The sequence below is a fragment of the Somniosus microcephalus genome, chromosome 4, assembly GCF_052327205.1.
Source record: "Somniosus microcephalus isolate GS21.2 chromosome 4, FLI_Smic_1.0, whole genome shotgun sequence".
Classification (NCBI taxonomy): domain Eukaryota; kingdom Metazoa; phylum Chordata; class Chondrichthyes; order Squaliformes; family Somniosidae; genus Somniosus; species Somniosus microcephalus.
Window position 1 is genome coordinate 315,096,894 of NC_140990.1, and position 10,643 is coordinate 315,107,536.

The 10,643-nt window shown below is 49.8% G+C and overlaps 1 protein-coding gene across 1 annotated transcript in view; it reads right to left on the reverse strand.

Moving 5' to 3' along the window:
* The window catches only part of pnkd (PNKD metallo-beta-lactamase domain containing), a 32,259-nt gene extending 24,977 nt beyond the window's left edge, over positions 1–7,282 (reverse strand). The window contains exons 1-2 of the mRNA XM_085984240.1: positions 7,092–7,282; positions 3,652–3,740 (exon numbers count right to left, since the gene is read on the reverse strand). Coding sequence (XP_085840366.1) covers positions 3,652–3,740; positions 7,092–7,267 — 265 coding nt within the window. The 5' untranslated portion in view covers positions 7,268–7,282. The remainder of the gene's footprint in view (positions 1–3,651; positions 3,741–7,091) is intronic.
* Positions 7,283–10,643: the final 3,361 nt, after the last annotated feature.

The following is a 10,643-nucleotide window of genomic DNA, read 5'->3' on the forward strand; positions in this document are numbered from 1 at the left end:
CCCCTGGCTGGGGGGGTCTAGAACGAGGGGTCACAGTCTCAGGATATGAGGTAGGACATTAAGGACTGAGATGAGGAGAAATTTCTTCACCTAGAGGGTGGTGAACCTGTGGAATTCTCTACCACAGAAGGCTGTGGAGGCCAAGTCACTGAATATATTTAAGGAGATAGATGGATTTCTAGACACAAAAGGCATCAAGGGGTATGGGGAGAGAGCGGGAAGGGGATCAGCCATGATCATATTGAATGGCGGAGCAGGCTCGAAGGGCCAAATGGCCGACTCCTGCTCCTATGTTTCTATCAGTGAGGATGGGGGTAATGGGCAAGCGGGATTTGGTGGGGAATAGGGTACAAGCAGCAAAGACGTGGATGGGTTGAAGTTTATGGAGGGTCAAGGACAGGAGGCAGGCCGAGAGAGCACTGGAGTAATTGAGTCGGGAATGATGGTTTTTATTGGCAAATGGACTGACGTAGAGGCGTGAGGTCTTACAAAGGTGGAAGTAGGCGGTCTTTGTGATACAACAACAATAGCATTTATATAGCACCTTTAAAGTGGTAAAATGTCCCACGGCGCTTCACAGGAGCGATTATCAAACAAAATTTGCCACTGAGCCACATAATTAGATATTAGGACAGGTGACCAAAGCCTGGCCAAAGAGGGAGGTTTTAAGGAGCGTCTTAAAGAAGGAGAGCGAGGCAGAGAAGTTTAGGGAGGGAATTCCAGAGCTTAGGGTCTCGGCAGCTGAAGGCACGGCCACCAATGGTGGAGCGATTTAAAACAGGGGATGCGCAAGAGGCCAGATTTGGAGGAGCGCGGAGATCTTGGAAAGTTGTTCCCTGTAAGCTGTTCTTTGTTCTGCGCGGCTTGTTTCTTTTAGCGAGCGGTCCCTTTAAATTTCCGCGCATGCGCGGTATTTAGACTGGAGAAGCCGGTGAGCAGCCGCGAGAAAATTAGTTGTAGGGCTGGGGGAGGTTACAGAGCTGGGGGGGGGGGGGGGGCGGGGAGGTGCGAGGCCATGGAGGGACCTGGAAACAAGGATGAGAATTTTAAAATTGAGGCGTTTTTAAAAAATTCATTCACGGGTTGTGAGCGTCGCTGGCAAAGGCCGGCATTTATTACCCGCCCCTAATCGCCCTCGAGAAGGTGGTGGTGAGCCGCCTTCTTGACAACTGAGTGGCTTGCTCGGCCATTTCATAAGGGCAGTTAAGGGTCAACCACATTGCTGTGAGTCTGGAGTCACAAATAGGCCAGACCAGGTAAGGGCAGCAGATTTCCTTCCCTAAAGGACATTAGGTGAACCAGATGGGTTTTTACGACAATCTGATAGTTTCATGGTCACCATTACTGACACTAGTTTTTTTATTCCAGATTTAATTAACTGAATTTAAATTCCCCAGCTGCCGTGGCGGGATTTGGAACTCTTGTCTCCGGATCATTAGTCCGGTCCTCTGGATTACTAGCCCAGTGACATTACCACTGTGCTGCCGTACCCATTGCCGGACCGGGTGCCGATGTAGGCCAGCGAGCACAGGAGTGATGGGCGAATGGGGCTTGGTGCGGGTTAGGATGGGAGATATGGGGGTGGGGGTCATAGAAACATAGAAGATAGGAGCAGGAGTAGGCCATTCGGCCCCTCGAGCCTGCTCCGCCATTCAATGAGATCATGGCTGATCATCCAAACTCAGTACCCTGTCCCTGCCTTCTCCCCATATCCCTTGACCCCTTTAGCCTTAAGAAATATATCTAACTCCTTCTTGAATATATTTAATGAATTGGCCTCAACTGCCTTCTGTGGTAGAGAATTCCACAGGTTCACCACTCTCTGGGTGAAGAAATTCCTCCTCATCTGTCCTAAATGGCTTACCCCTTATCCTTAGACTGTGACCCCTTGTTCTCGACTCCCCCGCCATCAGGAACATCCTTCCTGCATCTAGTCTGTCTAGTCCTGTTAGAATTTTATAAGTTTCAATGAGATCCCCTCTCATTCTTCTAAACTGTAGCAAATATAAGCCCAATTGACCCAATCTCTCTTCATACGGCACCCTGCTATCCCAGGTATCTGTCTGGTGAATCTTCGCTGCACTTCCTCCATGGCAAGAACATCCTTCCTCAGATAAGGCGACCAAAACTGCACACAATACTCAAGATGTGGTCTCACCAAAGCCCTGTACAACTGCAGCAAGACATCCTTGTTCCTGTACTCAAACCCTCTCGCTATGAATGCCAACATACCATTTGCCTTCTTAACCACCTGCTGCACCTGCATGCTTACCTTCAGAGACTGGCGCACAAGGACACCCAGGTCTCGTTGCACTTCCCCTTTTCCCAATCTATTGCCGTTCAGATAATAATCTGTCTTCCTGTTTTTGCCACCAAAGTGGATAACCTCGCATTTATCCACATTATACTGCATCTGCCCAATCACCCAACCTGTCAGAAGCTTAGCTCGGGATTGAATAGGGCACAGAGGTCGCAAATAGTCTGGTTCGGCCCGAGACAGTGGCTGGGAGGGGGCTGGAGTCAGCAGTAAGGGTACAGAACCTGCAGCTGGCTTCAGTCATCCCAATGCTTAGCTGGAGTAAATTGCGACTTTACCCAAGACTGAATGTCGGACAAGCAGTCTGACAGCACAGTAATGGAGAGATCGAGGAGTTCCATTTTACCTCTCCATAAACCTGATTAGTTCCCAGCCTGAGATATACGTTCTGTCGCAGGTTACAAGTGCGTTGTGTGTCATATTTTGGATGAGAGAGCCTGTGGAAGCAGACCTGCAGAAATTTACAGCACAGAATGAAGCCATTTTGCCCATCACTCCTGAAAGAGCTATCCGTATACAGGAAACTCTTTTTTATCCGGCACCGACGTGGTGCCGGTTTATCAAAAAGTCCGGATTACAGAGAGGTATAGTAAAAGGTACAGGAGTTCCGTACACAGCAACAAATCCAGGCTTCCCTGTTGCTTAGCAACATGTGCAGGAACTCCGGCCACAGACCAAGCGTCCCTGTTGCTTAGCAACAAGTGCAGGAACCCCAGTTACACAGCCACAGATCCAGGAACAGCCACGAATATGAAGTAAAACTTACCTGAACCTACTCCTGAATTTTGCCGGTTAACAGAGATTTCCGGTTATTTAGGTGCCGGTAAATCGAGTTTCCTGTAGTCCCATTCAATGTTCCCTGTAAATCCTTTCTGGTGCGTGGTCTCGTTAACAGGCTGCACGACCCATTCAAATTTTCGCGCGTGCCCGGTTTCTTGCATTGAAAAGCCGGCGAGTGGCCTGCGCAGGATCTCCAGAGGTGCTTCACAGGAGCTTGGGGTGGACAAAATCTGACACCGAGCTGCATAAGGAGATATTAGGGTAGGGCTCTTGGTCAAAGAGGTGGGTTTTAAGGAGCATCTTAAAGGAGGAGAGAGAGGTAGAGAGGCGGAGAGGTTTAGGGAGGGAATTCCAGAGCGCAGGGCCTCGGCAGCTGAGGGCACGGCCGCCGATGGTGGAGCAAAGGGAGTGGGGTCATGCACAAGAGGCCAGGACTGGAGGAGCGCAGAGTTTCCGGAGGGTTATAGGCAATGTTCCCTTTGCACTTTGTTGTGCGCGGCTGGTTTCTTTTAATGCGCGGTCCCTTTAAATTTCTGCACATGTGCGGTATGTACAGTGTAGAAACTGGAGCTCGGCCAGCGCGAGATCGCTCAGGTTACTGCGCGGCCGCGCACGCACCTTAGCGGGTAGATCGGTCGTCAGGCTGGAGGTGGTTACAGAGATAGGGAGGGATTTGAACATGAGGATGAGAATTTAAATTCGAGGTGTTGCCGGACCAGGAATCAATGTCGGTTCAGCTAGCACAGGGGGAGGGCAGGATGGGCGAACAAGGCTCGGTGTGGGCTTGGGTACGGGCAGCAGAGTTTTGAACATCTCAATTAGATTTCCTCTTAACCGTCTTTGTCCTAATGGCACAAGAAAAAGTATCTGGAGCACGCTGGAATTGAAACGGGCATCGCCTGATCAGTATATTCTGGATTTGATTTGGCTAGCCTCCTGTTCAGACCCCACATATCCGCTCCATCACTAAGACCACCTATTTCCACCTCTGTAACATCGCCCGTCTCTGCCCCCGCCTCAGCTCATGCGCTGCTGAAACCCTCATCCATGCCTTTGTTATCTCTAGACTTGACTATTCCAACACACTCCTGGCTGGCCTCCCACATTCCACCCTACGTAAACTTGAGGTCATCCAAAACTCGGCTGCCTGTGTCCTAACTCGCACTAAGTCCCGTTCACCCATCACCCCTGCGCTCGCTGACCTACATTGGCTGCCGGTTAAGCAACGCCTCGATGTTAAAATTCTCATCCTTGTTTTCAAATCGTTCCATGACCTCGTCCCTCCCTATCGCTGTAATCTCCTCCAGCCCCACATTCCAGTTCCCCTCCAAGTCACGCACCATCCTGACTTGGAAATATATCGCCGTTCCTTCACCGTCGCCGGGTCAAAATCCTGGAACTCCCTCCCTAACAGCACTGTGGGAGTACCTTCACCACACGGACTGCAGCGGTTCAAGAAGGCGGCTCACCACCACCTTCTCAAGGGGCAATTAGGGGCGAGCAATAAATGCTGGCCTTGCCAGGGACGCCCACATGCCGTGAATGAATTTAAAAGAAACTCCAAGATCTGTGTGGAGTTTGCACATTCTCCCCGTGTTTGTGTGGGTTTCCTCCGGGTGCTCCGGTTTCCTCCCACAGTCCAAAGATGTGCGGGTTAGGATGATTGGCTATGATAAATTGACCCTTAGTGTTAGGGGGATTAAATACGTGGGGTTACGGGGATAGGGTGGGATATGTGTTGGTGTAAGGGTTACGGGGATCGGGTGGGATATGTGTCGGTGCAGGCTCGATGGGCCGAAATGGCCTCTATCTGCACTGTGGGGTTTTCTGTGATTCTGTGATCTCTGCACTCCTCCAATTCTGGCCTCTTGAGCAGCCCCGATTTTAATCGCTCCACCATTGGCAGCCGTGTCTTCAGCTGCCTGGGCCCCAAGCTCTGGAATTCCCTCCCTAAACCTCTCCACCTCCCTTTCCTCCTTTAAGATGCTTCTTAAAACCGACCTCTTTGACCAAGCGATTGGTCACTTGCCCTAATATCTCCTGGTGTGGCTCGATGTCAAATTTTGTTTTATAACATTCCTGTGAAGTGCTTTGGGACGTTTTACCATGCTAAGGCGCTATATAAATACAATTTGTTGTTGTTGGATTCTAAACTAGAGCGAGAACAAACAATGCAGACACAGAGGCACTTATTGTGTGGGCACAACATTTTAGAATGGGTGCATCATAGGAAAGCCCTAACCCTGTCATCCATACACACGCGGACCATCCAGGAGGAATCACCGGGGTAGCAATTAGGCACCGGGAACCCAGCCTGAATGTAACCCAAGGGTGCCAACTTCCGACTGCAGCACCCCTACTGCTGCCCCAGGAGGCACGAGTGCAGGGCAGGGACTGAACCGGAGACCTTCCCGCACTGCATGATCTGGCATTGCCTTGTACGATGCAGCGCACTTAACCACTTGGTGTCAGTCATGGCTCAATGGATCAGAATGTCCCACTCCAGAGACTCGAGCACCAAAATCCAGGCTGACACTCCCAGTGCCAGTACCGAGGGAGCGCAGCACTGTCAGAGGTGCCGTGTTTCAGAAGAGACGTTAAACCGAGGCCCCAGTCTGTTCTCTCAGGTGGATGTAAAAGATCCCACGGTACGATTCGAAGAGGAGCAGGGGGTGTTCTCCCTGGTGTCCTGGGTCAATATTTATCCCTAAACCAACATCATTAAAAACAGATGATCTGGTCATTATCACATTGCTGTTTGTGGGATCTTGATGTGTACAAATTGGCTGCCGCGTTTCCCACATTACATCAGTGACTCCACTTCAAAAGGTACTTCATTGTCTGTAAAGCACTTTGGAACGTCCGGTGGTCGTGAAAGGCGCTGTATGAATGCAATTCTTTCTTTCATGTGAACATACACATTTGCATCAGTTCTGAGCCAGAAGGTTGTGGGTTCAAGACCCACTCTAAGGACTCGAGCACATAAATCACACTCCCAGTGCAGTACTGAGGGAGCGCTGCACTGTCGGAGGTGCCGTCTTTCGGATGAGATGTTAAACCGAGGGCCCCGTCTGCTCTCTCAGGTGGATGTAAAAGATCCCACGGCCGCTATTTTGAAGAAGTGTTCTCCCTGATCATCCCAGATGGCAGGAATGACGTATGAGGAGAGATTGGGTCGATTAGGCTTATACTCGCTGGAGTTTAGAAGAATGAAACTTATAAAATTCTAACAGGACTAGACAGACTTGATGCAGGAAGGATGATCCCAATGGCCAGGGAGTCCAGAACCAGGGGTCACAGTCTAAGGATAAGGGGTAAGCCATTTAGGACAGAGATGAGGAGGAATTTCTTCACCCAGAGAGTGGTGAACCTGTGGAATTCTCTACCACACAAGGCAGTTGAGGCCAATTCATTAAATATATTCAAGAAGGAGTTAGATATATTTAAGGCTAAAGGGATCAAGGGATATGGGGAGAAAGCAGGGACAGGGTACTGAATTTGGATGATCAGCCATTATCTCATTGAATGGCGGAGCAGGCTCGAGGGGCCGAATGGCCTACTCCTGCTCCTATCTTCTATGTTTCTATCACCCTCAACTAACATCACCAAAAACAGATGATCTGGGTCATTATCACATTGCTGCCTGTGGGAGCTTGTTGTGCGCAAATTGACTGCTGCGTTTCCTACATTTCAAAAAAAAAGTACTGCATGGGCTGTAAAGCGCTTTGGGAAGTTCGGTGGTCCTGAAAGGCGCTGCATAAATGCAGGTCGAAAAGATGTTTTTTGCATTGCACCAATGCCGTGGGGCCGCTGCAGCCTGCGGCTCTGTCCCGTGCACGCGCGCTCCCCCGGGGGTTGATTGACAGCTCGGGCCCGCGCATGCGCTCCCCGGGGTTGATTGACAGCTCCATCCCGGCCCGCGCATTCGCTCTCGCTCCCCTCCTCCGCCGCCATGTTACCCGCCCACCCGAGGGTCTCAGCACCGGTCACTCACGCGATCCTGAAGAGCGGCTTCTCGGTCCGAGCCATCAGCCCGCGTCTCGCGCCCAGCCACCGGCGACAGCGACTGCCGAAGCCCGGCCAGCCCAGCGCCAGGAGGAAGAGGAGCAGGAGGAGGAGGAGCAACAACGCGCCGGCCGCCAGCCCGCAGCCCACAGTCCAGCTCAGCATCACTGCGCATGCGTGGGCCGCCAGCCACGCCCCCTCGACGCCCTGTACGGCATTAAGGGGGCGGGGCCGCCGGTGATTGACACCGCCACTCACAAACCAAACGGCACGGAACGCCCCGCCCAGTCCTGCCATATAAGGAGTGGAGGGCGGGGCTGGCGCTGTGGGAACAGGATGATTGACACCGACGCTCAAGCATGCTGCTAGAACCCGCCCACCGCGGGCAAAAAGGGGGCGGTCCCGCACGCTATGATTGACAGGGCGGCTCCCTTAGGGACCGTGGCAAAAGACCTTGTCTCTCAGGGGTGGAAAACATAGAAGATAGGAGCAGGAGTGGGCCATTCGGCCCCTCGAACCTATTCTGCCATTTCTTCTTCTTAGGCAGTCCCTCGGAACCGAGGATGACTTGCTTCCGCATTAAAAATGAGTTTGCCGCCATTTAATGAGATCATAGAAACATAGAAGATAGGAGCAGGAGTAGGCCATTTGGCCCCTCGAGCCTGTTCCGCCATTTAATGACATCATGGCTGATCATCCAAATTCAGTACCCTGTCCCTGCTTTCTCCCCAAATTCTGACAGGACTGGACAGACTAGACGCAGGAAGGATGTTCCCGATGGTCGGGGAGTCCAGAACCAGGGGTCACAGTCTAAAGATAAGGGGTAAGCCATTTAGGACAGAAATGAGGAGGAATTTCTTCACCCAGAGAGTGGTGAACTTGTGGAATTCTCTACCACAGAAGGCAGTAGAGGCCAATACATTAAATATATTCAAGAAGGAGTTGGATATATTTCTTAAGGCTAAGGGGATCAAGGGATATGGGGAGAAAGCAGGGACAGGGTACTGAGTTTGGATGATCAGCCATGATCACATTGAATGGCGGAGCAGGCTCGAGGGGCCGAATGGCCTACTCCTGCTCCTATCTTCTATGTTTCTATGTTTCTAGCGAGGTTCAGGAATGTTCTAAACAGAGGGCTCATAGGTAACATCGTCAGACACGAGTGAGGTCACTACAGACGCCAGTTAAATGAAGTAAGACGTAAACTAATCAAGGAGATGAGACAGGATGTGGAATAGGGTAAACTAATCATCAGGATGCAGGGACAGTAACAAATGTGTAACCAAAAAGATGGGACAGATTATAGGATAGTATAAGCCAGGAGGAAAAACCCCAGATGGGGAGCAAGGACCTGGGAGCAACACTCGACAGCAGGGACTTGAGGACAGAAACCCTCCGTAGAGGTTTGGACAGAGATTGATCACCTCGGACCAAATCGGGGTAATATCAATATAAGTTGTGAGTCTTATATTTTGGAATTGTACTTTAAATAATGAACGGTGTTTGTTAAGTATTTATTAAAGATAAATCTTTGTACACGAAATCTGTTGCCTGTGTGTTTGTTCAGACCAAAACTTACATTTGAACCCTAAAAGGAAAATTGCGAACCTATTTGTTCCATCTTTCGAACATCTAGCGAAATCTGAGCAACAGCAGAGGCTGCTGGCCCTGTTGGCAGTGGGGAAAGATATTCAACAGCACCTTGTGTACCCTGGGGTCCGGGATGAAGGTAGTGTAATATACGTGGGTAGAACAAATGAAGGACACAGACAGGATGAGTTGGGAGTCCACCTGCTTGTTTTATTAGGCCAGAGCGAACTGAGCATGCTCATACTAAACCATGTGACAAACCATGTGATAATATATGACACTGCTTTCCCCTTAAAAAAAAATGTCCATGTTCCCCTCTCAAATACAACAAGACTGTGGTCCCAACTTTCCCAGCATTACATGTACCACATAACAAAAACTCCCGGCTTTTTTTCTATAAAATGAACTACAAATCCAGTTTAATAACAGGTTTGCGGAGCCTTCCTGATCTCCTTACAGAAGGTTTTGGTGTTGAACCATTTTTCGGGCTGTTTTGTTCTGGTTCCGAACTCAAAGATGATCCTGTTTCTATCTCAGATTTGTTTGAACCTGGTACTTCAGTTTCTGAAGTCTGAACTGAGTCAAACTCGTGGATGTGTTCATGATCAAGTGGTTCAAGATCACGTCTTGGTTCATCTCTAGCAGAGATCATTTGATCAACATGAACACTTCCGATGTTGTCACCAATTTCAATCAAATATCTCTTGGTTCCAACAACCTCGACTATGGTTCCTATATCCCACTTGTGTGAACTTGACTTGCCAGGGGGACTGAGAACACGGACACACTCGCCTTGTCTGAAACTGCATTCTTTCTGATTGCTGTCACAATAACGTTTCTGACTGAACTGTTTCTGTTCAACTCTTGAGGCCAAATTCGGTTGAACAAGACTCAATCGTGTTCTCAATCTCCTCTTCATCAAGAGTTCTGCTGGGGTATCTCCAGTTGTAGTGTGTGGAGTAGTTCTGTAGTATGTAAGATGTTTCCAGTCAGGACATCACAGGTTTAAGAATTCTGACCCGAGAATGATAAGTCAAAGTAGGAAACTACAGACCAGTTAGCTTAACATCTGTCATAGGGAAGATGTTAGAAGCTATTATTAAAGACGTTTTTGACGCCCCAGTTATTTCCCTCCCGGGTTTTTGCTGGCAGCAGCGCCCTGGAGATTAAGCTTCAATTCCTGGCGACTCCAGGCCAACCCTGGAGGGTTGGTAACCCTAGATACAGAAAGACTTGCATTTCTATAGCGCCTTTCACAACCTCAGGACGTCCCAAAGCGCTTTACAGCCAATGAAGTACTTATTTTGAAGTGTAGTCACTGTTGTAATGTAGGAAACGCGGCAGCCAATTTGTGCACAGCAAGCTCCCACAAACAGCAATGTGATAATGACCAGATCATCTGTTTATTAGTGATGTTGGTTGAGGGATAAACATTGGCCCAGGACACCGGGGATAACTCCCCTGCACTTCTTTGAAATAGTGCCGTGGGATCTTTTACGTCCACCTGAGAGGGCAGACGGGGCCTCGGTTTAACGTCTCATCCGAAAGACGGCACCTCCGACAGTGCAGCACTCCCTCAGCACTGCACTGGGAGAGTCAGCCTAGCTTTTTGTGCTCAAGTCTCTGTAGTGGGGCTGTGAACCCACAACCTTCCGATGCAGAAAGCGAGAGTCTTACCCACTGAGCCATGGCTGACACTGTCAGGCTGTTAGGATCTCTTAGCTGTCATCGCTCCAGCCATTCCCCACTGGTGATCAGTGAAAACACGGACCCAGGAGCCCTGTGGAATGGCGATAGCTGGAATCACAGAATCATAGAATGATTACAGTACTGTGAACAGTTCTGGTCGCCATATAAAAGGGATATCGAGGCGCTGGAGAGGGTACAAAAAAGATTTACAAGGATGATACCAGAACTGCGAGTTATACATATCAGGAAAGGATGAACAGGC